Source organism: Rosa rugosa, chromosome 4, assembly GCF_958449725.1.
Source record: "Rosa rugosa chromosome 4, drRosRugo1.1, whole genome shotgun sequence".
In the NCBI taxonomy this organism is placed as follows: domain Eukaryota; kingdom Viridiplantae; phylum Streptophyta; class Magnoliopsida; order Rosales; family Rosaceae; genus Rosa; species Rosa rugosa.
This window is the reverse complement of record NC_084823.1, coordinates 48,798,994-48,818,011: the sequence shown is the minus strand read 5'-3', so window position 1 is coordinate 48,818,011 and position 19,018 is coordinate 48,798,994. Positions and strand designations below refer to the sequence as shown.

General features: G+C 40.9%; 2 protein-coding genes and 1 pseudogene across 2 annotated transcripts; 2 read left to right on the top strand and 1 right to left on the bottom strand.

The window, feature by feature from the left end:
• Positions 1–279: 279 nt before the first annotated feature.
• Positions 280–3,665, top strand: LOC133745620 (large ribosomal subunit protein bL19c-like). The gene is made up of 5 exons (XM_062173726.1): positions 280–592; positions 2,099–2,335; positions 2,425–2,511; positions 2,617–2,750; positions 3,300–3,665. Exons 1-5 carry the CDS (start codon positions 419–421, stop codon positions 3,403–3,405), a joined length of 738 nt encoding a protein of 245 aa, XP_062029710.1. The 5' UTR covers positions 280–418; the 3' UTR covers positions 3,406–3,665.
• LOC133744944 (helicase-like transcription factor CHR28) lies at positions 3,559–6,135 on the top strand (annotated as a pseudogene).
• A 545-nt stretch (positions 6,136–6,680) lies between these two features.
• Positions 6,681–8,928, bottom strand: LOC133707351 (probable splicing factor 3A subunit 1). Its single transcript, XM_062132903.1, has one exon. It carries the CDS (start codon positions 8,787–8,789, stop codon positions 6,687–6,689), a length of 2,103 nt encoding a protein of 700 aa, XP_061988887.1. The 5' UTR covers positions 8,790–8,928; the 3' UTR covers positions 6,681–6,686.
• Between the last annotated feature and the right edge of the window lie 10,090 nt (positions 8,929–19,018).

The window sequence follows — 19,018 nt, the reverse complement described above, 5'->3', positions numbered from 1 at the left end:
CACATGAAGCATGAACAAATCGTACAAAAATGCTTCATCACCACAAAATAAGGCTCTTAAATTTATGTACACATCAATACATCAAATGCACTATAGAATTTCCGATCAAAATAACACCTATTACAAATTGGCATGTAATAATGAGTTGCTCTATAAATGTCAGCAACGTCGGCCCAATTTTACTATTGGGCTAAGATAGTATAGTTAATCCGATTTCAAATCAGGCCCAATTCAGGCCCTAACCTTTGGGAAAAAAAAAGCTCTGAACATAAACCCCAATTCCAAAACCACTGTGGGGTTTTGGCATCCTCGTCGTTCAATTCCCAGAAACAAAAATTCATCTCTACCTTTTCCTGACTTCATTTTCTGAGCAACCCAACAAAACCATTTTGATTTTGCAGACTTGACCTTCATAAAGATGCAATCTTTAAGTGCGGGACTGCGGTTTCTCCATAGGCAAAGCTCAAAGATGGCTCATTTCAGTCCAATCGGAGCAAACCCATGTCGCGGCGGTGCTGGGTTTAGCGGCTCCATAGCTTCCGATGGAGTTGGGTCTCTCTCCAAGTGTTCTTATCATTCATGGGCTGCATTCGTATGTTTTCGAATCGCTCTTTAATTTTCCAATTTCATTTTTCTTCATTGTTCTTTAATTGCTTTGAGGAGTATTATGTTAGTTGAAGATTGAAATCAGTGGCTGATGATTGGAGTCTGTTTCGTCTTCGGGAGAGCATAAGCTCTGAAATTTTGTGGGATTGTAGTTCTATATGTCTAGTGTTTTCCTGTAAAAAGGTTTTTCCTTTGGAGTCGTAAAACTAATGGAATGTTGATTGGAATGCTGGAGGGTCAGAACAGAAAAAATGACTGTAGATTGACTTTGGAAGGCTATAGTTCCTAAACCAGCGGGAATATGGAGCTTAAAATTTGCAGGAACTTAGACCTACATGTCTCACATATGGCTGAGAAACAGTTTTTAATTTTGTGCCCTGTAGCTTCCACAATAGCAAACCAAGTACACCAATATCAGAATCAGCTTAAAGCAGAATCTGCATGATAGAACGGTGAATTTGCAGGCCTATAGTTTTCTACTCAGATTTAATTGGAGTGTGAAATTTTATGGGAAGAAGGGGAAATGTGTCTAGTTTCTGTTCCTGGTGGTTTCATCCTTTTCAGTCTTCTGGATTTGGAGAAATAGCAGTTTGAGTGACTATAGGTCTGCAGCAGTTTGCAGAACAGTTTATCAAATTTGACAAGCTACCATTTTCACTTCAGTGGAAATTGGGTGACCTGCTTTATATGGATGGAAAGCTCTGTGAGTGTACTTTCCAATATAAGTGGATCACTCCATTCAGACTTTTTTATCTCGGGTTGTGAGCATTTGAAGAAGGAATGGTCAATGCTGAAAATTTCTGATCTCATTATATCTTGTCTTGCTTGAAATTCTTTTAAAAAAAAACTGGGGTGGGTTGCAGCACAACCCTGCCCCCTAGTTCTGTGCCTGATCATGACCATGGCTGTATGGGTTCTTTTTTTTCTTTTTTTCCTAGACCATAATAAGTGTTTGGCCGTAGCTTTACTGTAATAAGAGTTAGAGTCGTTATGTCTAGCAGGGGCTTTGAGAAGTTGAAGAAGTTGATTTTTGCAGTAAAGGGTTTAGTTATCTGAAGGACAATTAACTTCTGGCTAGTTTGATCAAATATTCAATAAAATGATCTTGGTTTGAACATTTTCGGGTTGTCTCTTCCACCATCAGTATTGAGTAAAAGTTTACCGGGCAGATAATCATTATTATTCAAGCACTACAACAGTTGTGAATTTCAGTTGTTTCCCTGTTGACTTCAAAGAAATTTGGTTCATGGTATCATATTGAGAACAATTGTAGTGAGTTGCATTGATATGTTAGAACCATTATATTCACACCCTGTAGTGCACTAGTGAATCTGTATGTGCATGTATATTACCTTTTCATCATTTGGATCATCACTTGGTATTGTTCTTCAAGGTCATAAGTTTCTGTAGAATTCATTTGAAGATCAAGATGTAGTTTTTGTTTTTCCAAAGTATAGACTTATTTGTGATGCTTATAGTGTTATTCTACCAGGCCAAAACGGGCTCTCAAACTGAGACATTGACGTGCTCGAGTAGTGCCTTGCTAATCAGGAGTCCTCAACCAGGCTTGTTTCAATGGCCAGCAGTTTCACCACCTTTCCCCAGCAGATGCATAACAACAGTGGGTAATACGGTTGAATCAGCAACTCAAGATTCAACAACTGAGCTTGATGCACCTCCCCGCATCAAATTTAAGAGGCTTGATAAAACTGCCAAGCACATAATGCAGGCATGCATCTATCTCTTGGCATTGATGATAAGAAGTAACAGATGATCTCTTCCTATTGTCAGCAATTGTTAATTCTATGCTTTCCTCAGATTCTAGATAAGGAAGCTGTAGGGGAAGTGAGGGGGCAGAGAGAAATACCTGACATAAAGCCTGGTTATATCGTGCAACTCAGAGTGGTATAATATATTCTTCTTGATGTTATGGTGCTCTTTTTCTTGTGGATGCTATTCTGTTGAAGACAACTTTTTTTGTTCCTCTCACTAACCGCCATATGCGAACAGGAAGTACCCGACAACAAGCGGCGTGTTTCAGTCTTGAAAGGCATTGTGATAGCAAGACGTAATGCTGGTTTAAACTCTACATTCAGAATCAGGAGGCTAGTTGCTGGAGTCGGGGTTGAATCTCTCTTTCCACTGTAAGAAAATCTGGTGTTTCTGTTTCCTAATATGGCCCTTTGTTTCTACTGTTTTTTACTCTGCTTCAAGTGTGTAGTGTGAACCTGTGATTTTCGTAGTTGGATATCCTAGAAGCAGGATGTATCCATTTACCCTAATAAGTTGTTTTTTCTCAACTACAATATGTATCAGATAGTTGTACAACGTCCTGCATACGATTTTCCTTAATTTTTGTTGGAATTTATAGATTAATGGCTTAAATAATGAGTAGATATTGGTTGATTTGTAATAGTATGGTTATTCCAAATCTTGGATCCATAAGTCATTAGTATAATTGTCCATCACTTAAACCATTAGGACTACTTTTCCACTGTTTGATTAGTTCTTTTAGATAAACAGTAAAACATTGTAAATTACAAGCTCGATTGAAGCCTGTGACTTGTATTTGTCAAGATTTGAACTCAAAGTCTAAAAATGTGTAGGGTTGTATGTTCTTATCATTTGTTTCATTATTTACTATGTTATCAGTCTCTACAGAATGACCGCTGACCGCTGTTGGTGTATGACAGGTATTCGCCTAACATAAAGGAGATAAAGATACTGGACAAGAAGAAAGTGCGGAGGGCCAAGCTCTACTATCTCAGGGACAAAATGAATGCTCTCAAGAAGCAATAGTGATCCATTTGCCTAGTGGGACAGAAATGATGTTCCCTATGATGTCCATGTATGACTTGGGTCCGAAACTATTTTTTATTTCTCGTCTTTGAGCATGTGATCATCTTTGAATCTTTTGCAAGTCTTTGAGATTTCTGGAAGATGCGAGGGTAAATGAAATGCCAGGCAAAAATTTTACACTTGTTGAAACTGTGCACTGAGCTTGAAGAATATTATCAAATTGGCATAAATGTGATTTGGTACAATGAGTTTTCTTTTCTTTTCTTGAGGTACAATTTGATTTTTCTTTCCATTGTTCCGTTGTATTATCATTATAAATTCGTTTCTTGAGGTACAATATTCACGACTTCCAGAAGGGTTAACTATTTCTGCTACTGCTTGATAGTTTACACGTTGTTTATGACATGTCTGGTGTTTAATGTAAATTTTAAACCTACTATTATAGGGCTAAACATTCTTGACCGAATCAGAGAAATTCGTTGCACAAAGAAATTGATAAGTAGTAGTTTACAATCAAATAGATAATTCAAGACAACAAAATTCAGGCTCTTCGGAGGCTGGAAATACAACAACATTAATAGATCTATATCAGACCTGCTCCAGCAAGCGTTCCTGGACAGTGGGCTAGGGAGCTGGATGAGAATGTTGTAGAGGAAGCAAAATTGTTTGTACTTGTTTATCATGGAGGCAGCAGAACAAAGAATCCTGAAGAACTTGCAGGCTATGATGTGGTTCTCACTACATATGCTATTGTAACTCATGAAGTCCCAAAACAACCTTTAGTTGATGAGGATGAGGCGGATAAATAAAATGTGGAAAAGTATGGATTCTCTTCTGATTTTTCTATCAACAAGACGAGTTAAAAGGCTTCTATTGTTAGTAAGAAGGGAAAGAGAGGTAGGAAAGGATTGGACAGTTCCTCTTTTGACTGTGGTTCTGAAACACTTGCAAGGGTCGGTTGGTTTAGGGTGATACTAGATGAAGCGCAAACCATTAGGAATCACAGAACTGTAGTGGCTAGGGCCTGCTGTAGCCTTCGAGCCAAAGGAAGGTGTCTATCTGGTATACCAATACAAAATGCAATGGGTTGATGATTTATAGTTACTTTAGATTTCTGAAATATAATCCTTATGCTGTGTATAAATCATTTTACGCTACCATTAAGGTTCCAAATTCCAGAAATTCACTCCAAGGTTACAAGAAGCTCCAAGCTGTTCCGAGAGCTATTATGCTGCGCCGAACAGAAGGTGAATGCTTTGTCTTTGTTATTTGGTTTGCTGGATAGTTGGTAATTATTTCTGCTTTTTCACATGTTCATTATAAGAATGGATGGATGCTTACCCACACTAATATGCATGATATAACATGACTCTCCAATTTCTTTGCCTCTTTGGGTATATGTGACTTCCCTTGCTGAAGTAGGTGATCACTACCTGTTAGATCTTGGAATTCAATATTGAGAAAGAGGATCTTGTTCCCTTCCTTCATGCCATTACTCTCTCTCTCTCTCCCTCTCTCTGTTTTTTTTTCCCAGCTATAGGCTTAAGATATCTTCATAAATTGTAATGTTATTGCTCTTATGCTGTGAAAGAGTGTGAATGTGCTTCTGTACTTTAGATCTTTCATTGTACTCTTTGGTGTTGATCATCATTTCTTTTTTTGCAGGAAAAATGATTGATGGGCAACCTATAATTAATTTACCACCAAAAACAATTAACCTGAGTAAAGTGGAGTTCCCGTCTGAGGAGAGGGCCTTCTATACCAAATTAGAAGCTGATTCACGCTCTCAATTCAAGGTGCATTGCCTTTTATTTTATTTATTCTACTTGAGATAGTGGAATCTGACAATCCATATGATTTTTTCTGAGTTGTCTGCTGAAGATAGAAAATGAAGTTTTTGTTTCTCTTTGATAGATTATCCAGTGACTTGTTGAAAGTGGACAATAACAATAGCTGAAAAGCAAAACCAAGTATCAACTCAGAACAAGATACCCTCAAAATAGAGAATAATTAATCTAAAAGGAATGTGATTTTAGCTTCTTCTGTTTTTTCCATACGGTACAAGTGATGTTGTAGAAATGACTAGTAAGCAAATGCTCTAACTGAAATATTGTTGATCAGACACCTTTTGCAACTGATAGTAACCCTCATTTGTATAAATTTTGTGTCAACTAGTTCAAGACTTTCATCTAGACATGTGTATGATACAGCATTGGCATCTAATAATGTCCTCTTGTTTCTTTCATATAATTTAAATCTGCCAGTAAAAAGTTTGAAATACCTGTTGCAAATTGTGTTGACATATCTATTGAGAAATGTTACAGTTGTAATTCCATGTTATAACCAACCCCCAGTCCTGATGAAGATTCTTTGCTGTTTTATAGATATTCTGATTCCGAACTCTATTGTTTCGTGCAGGCATATGCTGCTGCTGGTACAGAAAATCAAAACTATGCAAATATCCTTTTGATGCTTTTGCACCATCGGCAGGCTTGTGATCACCCACTGCTTGTTAAAGGATATGACTCTGACTGCGTTGGGAAAGATTCTGTGGCTATGGCAAGTACACTTTCTAGGGAGATGCTTATCAATCTATTGAATGCCCTGGAAAGTTCCGAGGCCATTTGTCGTGTATGCAATGTGAGCTTTCTTGAAACTTTTCCTTACTGGATATTACTACTTAAACTAGAGATAGATGCAAATGAATTGATTTCAGTAAAAAGTCTTTAGTACAACAATGCTTTAACTTTAAACAGTTGCTTTCCTTTGCTACTCTCTTTGCAATGTCAGAATAGTAAAAGAAAAGTGTGTGAACGTGGGGGTCCTATCTAATTCTTCTGGTATTTGACGATCTTGGCAAGCTCATTCAGATCTATATCAGACCCTCCTTCCATACCGTACCACGTACTTGCCACCCCTCAGCATCAAACAGGCTTTGGTTTTGCTTGTTTTTTTCTGATTCTCTTGACTCCATTTTGTAAACCTTTCATTACCATTGTACCTCTGGCCAGAACCATTACCATAGATTTTTGTTTTTCTTTCCATTTTTCCAATATTATTAACATGATAAATTAAAACTAAAGTCAGAAATACTGGTCTTTCTTGTTCACTATTGTTAGTTTAAGAAACATTGGTGGAAGCAGCATCGAACCTGGTAGTAGAGAAGATTAAAGACATCAGTATCATCTTATAAAGACAAAATCTGTAATATAATAGCAAAGAATGTAAAAGGAATAACAGAAGTCATAAATGATACATGGTTGAAAATTGCAGCAAACCGTTCATCTCTTTCTTCCACCACGCTCTCTTATTGAAAGAGCAAGTGTTTGTCCTGCGCCTACATTGTAATATGCAAGGGACAAATTGTCTTTCAGAAATCCCGAATTTCCACTCAATTTCTGTTTGTTTGCCGGAAGCTGGATTTCCCCAGAAATTTTCTCTTTCAGACTGCCAACAGTTTCAGATAAAGACTGCACTGTGATCTCCAAAAGTTGTCCCTTGAGGTTACCTTCATCAACATTGGGAACAGATATATTGATGCCAACCGGTCCCGGGTGCTGTGCCAGAAATTTATCTTCTGGAATAAGCATTGAATCATCAAGCTTCTGTCGCTTTGGCTTAGGTTCTGCATGCGGAGGTGTTGGTGGCCGCACATGAGGCAAAGGCGGTGGAGGCATCGGCATTGTGTTTGTAGGTATGTAAGCCATTTGCATGGTTGTAAACTCAGATACAGGTGGAGGAGGTACAGGTATACTAGCTGCAGACATAAACATTGACGGAGGCATAGTAGTCTTAACCAATGGAAATTGGACAGGGAAATCACTGCTATTTGTACCTGCGTACTGAACTGTGTTTGCAGGAACACTAGGAAGATTAACGGCAAGAACACCAGGTGGTGGAAGAGGAAGAACTGAAGGTCTCGCCGGACCAGGAAGGTTCCTTGCCTCATTGTTCACAACATCAGTTTTATCATCTCCATTGGCATTCTGTGACATGGCTGGATTTGCTGCACGGCCAGTGCTTCCAGCATGACCATCCCATATGACCTGCTGCTTTTCCTGCTTTCCAATCTCAGCCTTAACAGCATTGGAAACTTCCTCCTCTGTGGAACCAAAAATGTCAGGACGGGTTCTCGCAAGGTTCACAATGTTTCTTGAGATCTCATCGTCCTGAGCAAGAACAAGACTAGTCTCCCGAATCTTAGCAAACATCCTTTCTTTCTGTTCTCTGTATCTTGGATCAATGAGGGAAATCCTCATGTGCTCAGACATCTCATTGTTAGGGACAAGCTCCCCGGTAATGGGGGAAATCGTCATGTCTCTTTCGGCACTGGATTGGATCATCCTCTCCTCGGGTCTCTTCCAGTTCTTCACAATTCTCATTGGTGCTTGTTCCACCTCTGTTACTTTCATGCCTTCTTCAACAAGCTGCATCTCTTCTTCATCCAACTCCATTTCAACATCCCTATGCTCCTCGACATTATCATCTGCTTCCATAACAACTTTGCTCCTACTTATAACCTCTTCAAGGCTCAGCGGAGGAGGTAAATAGTCATCCTCAACATCATCAAAGTCTATGACTTCGACCAAGACATTATCGTGCCAATCAATTGCAGCCATTTGTAACCTGTCCTGCTCAATCTCATCTTCAGTCTTCTGCTTTGCCTGCTTTTGATAATGCTCCCACTCCAGCCGATGCACACACCGTTCTAGCACGATGGTCATGTCCGCCGTGTTCTTCTTCAGTTTCTCTGTCATCCCTTCTTGTGGCATCAATACCTTTGAATATGCATCCGCCAGAGAAGTAAAAAACTTGAACAAGCTATGTTTATGATCGAGAAAATAGAACTGGGGGTTTTTACTCTCTCTGCTTCTCAATTCTGTCAAAAACGATTTCCCATTCCGAGCTACAAACTGGGCTGTGAGCTTCATAAAATCCAGTTCTTCTCCACTAATTCCTTGAGGGAGCTGAACAGTAAACTCTTCGGGTTCTGGTGGTTCGGGCACTTTGCATTCAGGTCTAAGCTGGGAGAGGGAATCAGGCTTTGGTGCTCCAGCTTCAACATCTACAACCGGAGCTGGCTCTTCAGAAGACTGATCAGGCTGGGCACGGAATTCGGCCACCCGGTGCTGATAATATGCATGGTAGGGATGTGAGGAATTCAAAAAGTCGAATTTTGGATCTGGATTTAGTTTAGTCTTTTCAGTGATGACCTTCTTCTCAAATTCCGGTCCATTCCTGGAAACGTGCTTGGCAGTTTTGTTGATGATTTTTGCTGTTTCTGGAGGAGGAGGGATGATGCCAATAGGCTTTGTATGTGTCGTAACAGAAGTAGGAGGAGCTGCAGGTAAGGGCGAGATGGAACTTATCATCATCATCATCATCACAGCGTGCCTGGTTACCCAAAATTGGGGTTATGGATTGTTGTTTGTGCTCTCTGTTAGACGTTTGCTTCGCAAGACTTATATTGGGGCTTTTATGCCTAATAGTGATCTGGGTATGTATAAGAGGCTGGAAACCGGCTTTTATCCCCGTCTTAGTTTTCCTTTTCCAAAAAGGAGTCTTAGTTTTCCTTTTCCAAAAAGGAGAAATAGATCTCTATGCGTTCTACGTTCTGATTATTACCACTCGTAGTCAGACATCATAAACTTCTTTGTCCTGCCTCTGGGTTATAAACACGTAGCTATATATATCAAGCCAATGATGCATCATAATTGTACCTAGCTAGGAAGCCAAAGTGTGATTAGTCAAATTATATACCACAGATTAGAATTACCATCATTCAGTTGTTCTAGAAGTGTAAAAGATTATTAGTAGTTTTTTTTTTTTTGTTGCCTTTGCCTCATTTTATATAGGGGATTTATATCAGAAATCCTTATTTATTTGCATACCTAAGATTCAGAAAACCAGGATTATTTGAAAGGCTCCTTAGGATTATTAGTAGGGGATTAGTTAAGTATGTGTGTGTGTTTTTTTTTTTTTCCTTCAGCATAAAGAAACCTCTATTCAAGTAAATCCAGAATATGTGTCTGGCCCAAACTCGAGGTTACTTGCTCTAGTTGAAATAGGGTTTATATTAGAGATATTTTCGGAGAATCTTAGGAGATATCTAATCAATGTACGATTATATTTCCATGTACAACTCTATCTCTATGCTTGTAATCCTCTATATAAAGAGGCCCCTATTATCAATGAAAGAACGACTCAATTCTCTCCCAATTTCAGTTTTCCTTAAACACGTTATCAGCACGACGCCCTAACCCTAAAACACGTTATCACTTCTGAAGAGGTCAACGTGGAAAGAGAGAGGGAGGCAACGCCTCTGGCCATGTTGGTAGCGCCACCAACACTAAGAGCCATCTAAATGACGCTTTCAAAGCGCCTCAATCAATGGAGTCTGAGCAAAGAGATGTATGTTCTCGATGTGGAGTATCTGGTAATTGGGCACACATTTGTAGAGCTCGTGAAGAAATTGTCACCGCCTACAAAGCATATTGTGAAGCAAGAGAAGCTCACTATGTGGAACAAGAAGATCAAGAAGATGATCTAGAGTGAAGGGTTGAAGACTACAAATCTGGCTGGGATCAATATATCGCCAATTCTGTTTAAGTCTTTATTTTTCCAAGAGATGTAATAGGCAATTGCCATATACCTTGTAGTAAATGCCATTGGTTTAGTTTTTCTTCACATAGGCTCATCCAAAATGAGTATGATGTCTAGGAAGGTTTTGAGATAAGTGGTACTTAAGTGAGCTTTGCTCCACCGACATCTCTCTACTCACCTGGTCATATTTATTTTGGAGTTACCAAAAGAAGTCAAACGACTACCTTTGTTTTGCATTAGCTAGAATTTGGATTAGATTCTCCTAATGGTTAAGAGACAATGATGTACTCCGTTGACTTATGAATAAAATTTCGAGTTCTTTTCATTATGACTCCATTTTGATTCTGAGCATATTACTTTTGTGACTACGATGGCTGGGTCATCAATATTAATTCAAGGACATGGAATAGCCCAAGTTCCCTGTTGCCAAATGGCACCTTGATTACTGTCACAGAAACTCTCTACGCTCCTAGGGCAAATCGCCCCTATGAATAGCCAACGGATTCCATGCGAAAACGCATGTAGAGAACGGAAATGAGTTCCTTTGCAATACCTCTAATGATTGAAAACAAAGGCGCATCTTAGAGAAGTTTATGTGTCTCTCTAGTGGACTCTATGTCACTATTCGAGCTATTAAATCCAATAAAGTTATGAGAGAAGATCTCTTGGATTTAGACACATATTGGCTTTGTCACGACAGGATAGGTCATCCTAGTCATGATATGATGATCCGTCTACTAAAGACTTCACATGGACATCCTTTCTTTCAAGTGAAACGAAGTATGAATCAAAAGTTGACTCCTGGACTAAGTGTGACAGCCGCCGCTGCCTCTGGAGCAGCCGCCGTCCACCACCAGCCTAGGGCTGGCATAGTACTTATCCATGACGCCATGGATGGCGTCCATCATGGTGATGGTGCCCTAGGTGATGCTGCAATCACCAACTTTGCTTCAAATAGTGTTTCAAACGCTCAAGCCTAACCAAAATCCTCATTGGTTGCTTCTAAAGCCTCTCGCTCGATTTACAAAGCCCATTCCTTAGGGAAATTAGGACTGAGACCGTCCTATGCAAATGATATGAAAATACTCATTTTGTTCTTACATAGAATCCATGGGGATTCTATGGACTAATTCAACCAACTTGCGGACGTTTAAATATTTCATGATGTTGGTTGACACGCAAACACGCTGGTCACGTATTGTGCCATTGTCCACTTGTAATGCTGCTTATGCTACACTCCTAGCAAATATCATATGACAACGGGCTCACTTCCCGAATCATCCTATTCAGTCAATTGGATTTGACTATGCTAGAGAGTTTACATCGAAGACTTTCGATGGATATTGCAATGGGACTGATGTTGGACATCATATTCCCATGAACACACCCAAATGGTCTCGCAGAAACGACTACGATGGTAGTCCGGACATTGGTAATGCGTACTAATCTCCTTATATCCTCTTAGGGTGATGCAATATCGCATGCAGCTATGCTAATTCGTCTATGACCCACTGCCACTCAATCTACCTCTGCGTTACAGCTAGTGACTAGGTACAAGTATTTCGTACTTACGCATATTTGAGTGTGCCATTTATGTGCCAATTGCCCTGCCACAACGCTCTATGATGGGTCCTTACAGACGAATAGGCAACTACGTTGGATTTGAGACTCCAACAATCGTCCGCCACTTAATGCCTTTGAGAGGCGATCTCCTTACCGCTAGATTTGCGGGTTGTCACTTTGATGAGACAGTCTTCCCGTCGTTAGGGGGAGATAAAAACACGGATGTTCAGCAGGAATGACAGGAATTGTCGTGGACTGTCCCCACTATGTCTCACCTCGATCCCCGTTAAAGTGACGAGATCACACAAATATGCTGAACATGCCTGCAAGGAAGGACGTTCCTACGAGAGGACGTAGCGCCACCCTACACGGAGGTAGGCATGGCGCCAACGCCAAAGAGAGTGGCACTCTGGCGCTATAGGCCATGGCCCCAGCTAGGATGCGTCGGAGGCCCGTGGGTTCGAAGGATACTTTGGCACAACTCAATCCTTGGATCATCGACACTCAAAATCTGTCTCATGAGTATCTTCAGGATTATGGTTATCGTTGGGGGACGCCTCAACGTCAGAACCTATTCCTGAGAATATAGAGCTCTATGAAAATTACACTAGTGTACATGAGATGTGGGATAGAAACTCCATCATAATTGATGATGTAGTTGCACATGAGTTTGTTGAGTCCTATGATATCGAACCACACTCCGTTGATGAATGAATGCCAACGTAGAGAAATTTGGCCTAAATGGAAAGATGCGATCCAGGTTAAGTTGGATTGTCTAACGAAGAGGAAGGTTTTTGAGCCAGTGATGCCAACACCTCCTAACATAAAACCTATGGACTAATGGGTCTTCGTTAGAAAGCGTGATGAGAAAAAGATATGGCAATCTCGCCTTATGGCGCAAGGCTTCTCACAAAACGCCCTGGAATCAACTACGATAAGACATATTATCTCGTAAAGGATGTCATTGCACTCCACTACCCTGTCAGTTTGGTAGTTTCCGAATAACTGAACATGCAGCTTACAAAAGTAGTCACTACGTATCTATATGGGGATCTAGATATGGAATATACATAAAGGTTCATGGTGGACTTCATTTACCCAAGTCAAGTGGCTCTAGACCACGGAGCGCGTTTTACAAAGAGGTTGAAACGCTCACTAAAGTGACTACTTGATTGGGAAGGGATATGTCCGCGCGTTTCCATAACAAGTTTCGGATTCTATCGCGGTTCTTGTTGGACATGATCTTCATTGGAAGCCCTTAAAGAGTTAAGGGAAACCGCCGAACACTTGAAATCCGAATTTGAGATGAAGGATCTTGGGAGAACACGATTATATCTCGATTTGGAACTTGAGCATTGTGTTGATAGATGCCTAGGCGTTTTGACAGGGTCAAAGCCTCCAAGCACCCCCATGATCGTCCGTGGTCTTGATCCTGAAAAGGATCCTCTTCGTCATCATACGAAGATGTGCTAGAGGCAGGAGTGCCTTACTTAAGTACAATAGGCGCATGATTGTACTTAGCTCAATGCACAAGACCGGACATCTCATTTGCAGTGAACTTGTTAGCTAAGGTATAGCTCTGCGCCAACGCGACTCCATTGGATTGGTGTAAAAGATATCTTTCGGTACTTGAGATGTACGATTGATATGAGCTTGTTCTATCCTTACAGAGAGATGATGGATTCGGACCCATCACACACTAGGAACGCCGCCAACAGTGGCCTGCGTCCACTATCCCCATCCCAAAACGACATGTGTTTTGGAAGGTTTTGCTGATGTTGGGTATCTCTCTGACCCACACAAAGGTCATTCCCAAATTGGTTAAGTGTCCACTATGGGTAAGACCGCGATATCTTAGAGGTCTACAGAATAGACTCTAGTCGCTATATCTTCGAACAATGCAGAGATTATTGCTCTTCACGAAGTGGTTCGTGAATGTATATGGATTGGATCCATAGTTACGCATGTTCGAACAATTGTGGTTTGAAGTCTACCACAGATGAGCCTACGAGCGTATAGGATAATGCTGTTTGTTTTAAACAAATGAAGCAAGGCTACATCAAAAGCGACAACACCAAGGATAATCAGCAACAACAGACTCTCCTCAAGATCAAAGTGAATTAGGTTTGATCTGAGGACAGTGTGGCAGACTTGCTCACTAAGTCATTGCCTAAATTCCACTTTCGAGAAACATGTTGGTAGCATCGTTTGCGGAAGTTATCCGAACTCCCATGACCGTTATCATCAGGGGGAGATGTCTACATGTATGGTCTCGAAACGTGAAGGGTGTGTTGTGCTCTTTTTCCCCTTCGACTGAGGTTATTTTTGTCCCAAAGGGTTTTTGTTACTCTGCAAGGTTTTTATGAGGCAACGAGAGGAGCACCACGTTTGGGTGACACAAGGGGGAGTGATCAAGTAAATCCAGAATATGCGTCTAGCCCAAACTCGAGGTTACTTGCTCTAGTTGAAATATGGTTTATACTAGAGATATTCTCGGAGAATCTTAGGAGATATCTAATCAATGTACGATTATGTTTCCATGTACAACTCTATCTCTATGCTTGTATCTACATAAAGAAGCTCCTATTATCAATGAAAGCACGACTCAATTCTCTCCCAATTTCAGTTTTCCTTAAACAACCTCATCTTTCTTTCCTTTTATTAAGCATCAATAAGGTGACAATATTGGTGCTTCTGGCGGATCTGCTGGAAGAGTGAAGCAGGGCTGGGTTGGGCATGTTGCTGGGTTTCATTGGGCTTCGAGCTATCCTTTGGGCCTTTAGTGGGCCTTTAATTTGGGCTAGGGGTTTGGGCCTTTAGCTTTTTAGTTTAGTCTTTTGATTAAAATAATTCCCTACTTTGTTAAGGAGCTATATGCTTCTAGGTTTTAGTGAGCGTCATCGAGACAGTGCGAAACTCACGATTTGCTTATGGCTTTCGTCTTCCTCCCTAGCTAATCTCTATGTTTCATGTCATCTATGGGCTTTCGTTTTCTGTTTCTATTACAGGGTTTTGTCCCAGATTCACTCCCAATTCTAGTTTTGTCTTCTTCATCTCAACTTTTTCATTGCCTTCATCAAAGAAAACAACACTGAAAAATTATCCAAACAAGTCATTTAAATAATCCACCACTTTTATCCCCTCATTTTAAGATCCCATCACCTCATAATCCCTTCACCTTATAATCCCATCACCTTGAAATCCCTTGGAGCCTCCAAATCCCCTACCCAAACACTACCTTAGTGATCTCCAAGCAGCCTGAGTCGCCGTGGAAACTCACAAATGATACCTCATCGGCAAGGACGTAACTACAACCAAGGCTACTTAGGTTATAGCCTAAGGGAGATTTGGGCAAAAAAATTGCCAAGTATAGATATCAGCCCAAAATAATAAAAAAGAAAAAAAAATTATACCAAGTCCATCGAGGAGAATAGATTTGTCTCACACTCTGACCATCTGAATCACTCCCGCAGTCCTGCTGCCACTGCAATCCAGTTGTTGGGTTGTTCACTATCATTGCCAGCAACTAGAATCTCGGCTTGTTTCAATTCTACTACTCCATCCAAAGCCACAATTAGAATCTCAGGTACAATCAACTTCAGAAGTTCAGATTATGTAGATGTTCTTGTTTTCTTTTTCTTGTGTATGTCGAATCACACGTGCTCTGTTTAGTTTTCATAACTCACAAGGAATTAAGGATAAGATCATGATCTCTTTACATTAATCAAGGAAGAAACCATTGAGCCGTGCCATCAAGGTCTTCTTAATTCGATTGTTTTCCGTTTTCATTTCAAATTATAGGTTCAAATTTCATTTCGAGTTTTTTGGATTTACAATTTGATCAATCTTCGTATGATCTTCTCGTTTCACTCTTCCTCTTTTCGGCTTCCCATTTAGTTTCGATTTTGTGAGTTTACCCTGTACCTTAGGCTTAGAGGAATTGAATACATTAATTGAACTATTGAATACCTTCATCAATTCCTCCTGTTTCTACAACCTCATTCCTCTAATCCTGATTAGCCCCTTAAAGCTGTACTGGCTAAGGCTTTGTTCCTTTTATGATTGTTTTTGTTGACTTGTGCCCACAATGGTATCACATGCTGAATACTTTTGTTAATGAGGTCGTAAGGTTGGCTAATTGAATACTTTGCTTTTGTTGTGCAGCCGGTGGTATTGTTGGAAACTCGCAAAATTTTTATATAGCTTAAACTAGCCCAACCCATTTTCGATTTCTGGCTACGTCCCTGACTCATGACGCTAGATGTCATTAAGATTAAAGCTCCAATAGATGTCAATGCAGTTTCAATGCTTCGCCGTGAAGGATGGATGAGAAGATGCAAGTGATGCCTGGATGGGGTGAGATTGGGAAGATTCGGACGTCAACGTATATTCATGGCATTCCAACAGTTGATGAAAAGAAAGCTGAAGATCAGGAAGCAATGGATTTAAAATTAGCTAGGCTTTTGTCATCGGTTTCCAACTGTAACAGCCTCTTGTGTCTTGTATATTTAATTATTTCGTGCACAGTTAGTTGTTAGGAAGAAAAATGGATTGAGCTCCTCTGCAGTAAATGTATGTAAATTTCATAAAATCATGATCCTCCAAGTAATCTTATGGTAAGATAGTTGCCACATCATCAAATGTCACATTTAGATGCTTTCTCTCTCAATAACGTTAGAGTCCCCGTTATCTACATGTTTAACAAAAACCCTTTTGCTTTCTAATTTGAACTGGGAGATCTGGTTTTTGACCCTTTTCCGGTCGCGCAGAGAGCTGAGGTCGGTGGAGAGAGGGAGGAGAGGCTGCTGCGGCTAGCGGGCCTCATCGGTGGAGGCGGCGTCGTCCGGCTGGACCAAAACGCTGGTGTCGAAACAGATGGGCTTGAGGTCTCTGATCTCGGTGACGACGGTGACGAATCCCGAGGAGGAGGAAGAGGAGGGGAGGCGCATGAGGGAGACGGAGTAGTAGGAGATGAAGAGGGTCTTGCAAGGCCTCACGGTGGCCGAGATTGCCTAGATCGAGAGGATGAACAGAGCTATCAGGAGGGGTCTTATAACCATAGGCAAGTTTCCATGGAAGCTGCAACGCAGCAAGTCAATTTGGGGTTGAGACTGCATAGGAGAGACAATACGTGAAGGGGTTTAACACCGTTTGCTCAAGTTAACGGTGGAGTTAACCTTGTTTAGATGAAACTGATGTGTCAATTTTAGAACCATTAGATTAGACAGAGAGTCCGGATTTTATGAAATTAAAGTAAATTTACAGGCTCCTCACTTTAGAAGAGCCGGATCCAAGAAAAATGTCTTTTTTTCTTTTGTTGTAAAGGAAAGGAGCCATATCTCAGCTCGCAACAGATAAATGGACCTAAAATTCTTACATTTGTTAAGAAAAACTTCAAATTGATTAGTGTGAGTATGAGTACTATTCATATGAACTATAAGCATCACATTACTAGAAAAGCCTTCTGTAATGACATTGCAACAATGCAACACCTCCTGCTTGATCACAGGTGGGAAACTTCAGGTTTTTTTTCTCTCTCTTCTTTCTCAAATGATAATGAGAGATTAGATGTCATTACACACAATATTGTTTCTAATACTCTGTTACACTTTTTCTTTTCTTTTTAAATCAAGCTAAACCCTATACCTTGTTGCCATATTGCTAAATGAAGGAGAAACGTAGAGTCAATTAATATTGCTAGAAATAGAAATTATTAGGGTCATTTACCCATAGCACAGATTCTACATAAAACATTCTCACTTACCCCACCAACAAATTAAGATTCCCACTAACCCATTTAATAGTAAAATGTCAATTTTAACCTTCGAAAAATTATAGAATTACAAATCTATATACCATCAGAAAACGTTTTCCTTCCTTTCTCTCTCCTCCCCTCGCAGATCTATTTTCCGGCGAGGAATGAGATGATCGAACTCTACCAACCGGCGGCGGAGGCGTGGCCGGAGACGGAGGAGAGCATCGGCAACGGAAGGGAGATGAAGGAAGAGATCGTGGCCGTGTGGGAAGAGATATGGGTGCCCAGATCAATTCTCTCTCTCTCTCTCACAGACGGACCGGAGGCGCCGATTCGGAGGTGGTGGGGCTTAGCCGCTCGAGTCTCAGCCACTACTTGCAGACAAGAGAGCAAGAGTCGTGGCTGGGCTTGGAGTCGAGTCGCCGGGATCTCGCCGGTGAAATTTTCAGCATTCCTTCCCCGAAACGCCTCTCTCTCTCTCTCTCAGCCAGTTCCCGGAAAATCTCGATCCGCTTTTCTTCCGCCTCTGCTTTTCTTCCTCGAATCGTACATGAATTGGCTGTAGAGAGAATCAGAGGCCCGAAGTTTCTAAACTTCCGGCAGTGTTTCTGCAATCGGACCGCGTCATCCTTCAAGTAGACCTTCTTCTTCTTCTTAGTTTTCCTATCCTCCTCTTTCACTAGACTAGTATCTTCAGTTTCATTACCAGCATCTTCAACCTCAGTTTCATTACCAGCATCTTCAACCTCAGTTTCATCAGATTTAAATAACTCGACCTCTTTGTTTTTCAAGATAGGGTCTCGATTCTTTACCTTGATTATAGCATCGACAAATTCCAAGTCTTTCTAAACTTCCGGCAGTGTTCCATGACTTTGGTCTTCAGGACGATTGTTGAGGGACGGCTTGAAGTTCGCGAGCTCCTTGAGGTTTGTGCCTGGGAGGGTTTCTCAAAATGTGTTATTGGAGTAACAACATACAAAATGTGTTATGTCAAGGGCAATACAGGTCTATTGGGGGGCAATAGACGTCTATTGGGGGGCAATAGACGTCTATTGGGAGGCAATAGACGTTTTAAAATTGATATAATTTCTTCGTTTTTTTCTTTAATCAAAGTTTTATCTGTCAAATTTTAGGAAGATTAGTTCCTATTTCGGCTACCGAAAGTTCTATTGGGGGGCAATACATGGCTGATAGTCGTCTATTGGGGGGCAATAGACGTCTATTAGGGGGCAATAGACTATCGGGGCAATAGACGTCTATTGGGGGGCAATAGGAGGCAATAGAGGTCTATTGGGGGGCAATAGATGTCTATTGGGGGCCAAAAAACCTTTCCGGTGAGATTTTCAACAAATTCCGGTGACCGGAATCCGACGGCCGGTGATCGGAATCCGGCGAAAGTTGGCCGGAATCCGGCGGCCGGTGACCGGAATCCTGCGAAAGTTGGCCGGAATCCGGCGGCCGGTGACCGGATTCCGGCGACCGGTGACGGGCTCCGGCGAAGTCTCCTATGGTTTCTCTCTCTTCTATTTTCTCTCTCTCTCTAAGTAAATAAGGGGTGAGGGGTAAAATGGTATTAAAAAAAAATTAAAAACAAAAAAAAAATCTTAATGGGGTATTAGGGAAGACTCCCTTAGAGTGTATTGGGTAAGAGGGAATTAAAAAAACTCAATGGGGTTAGTGGGAAAAAAATCC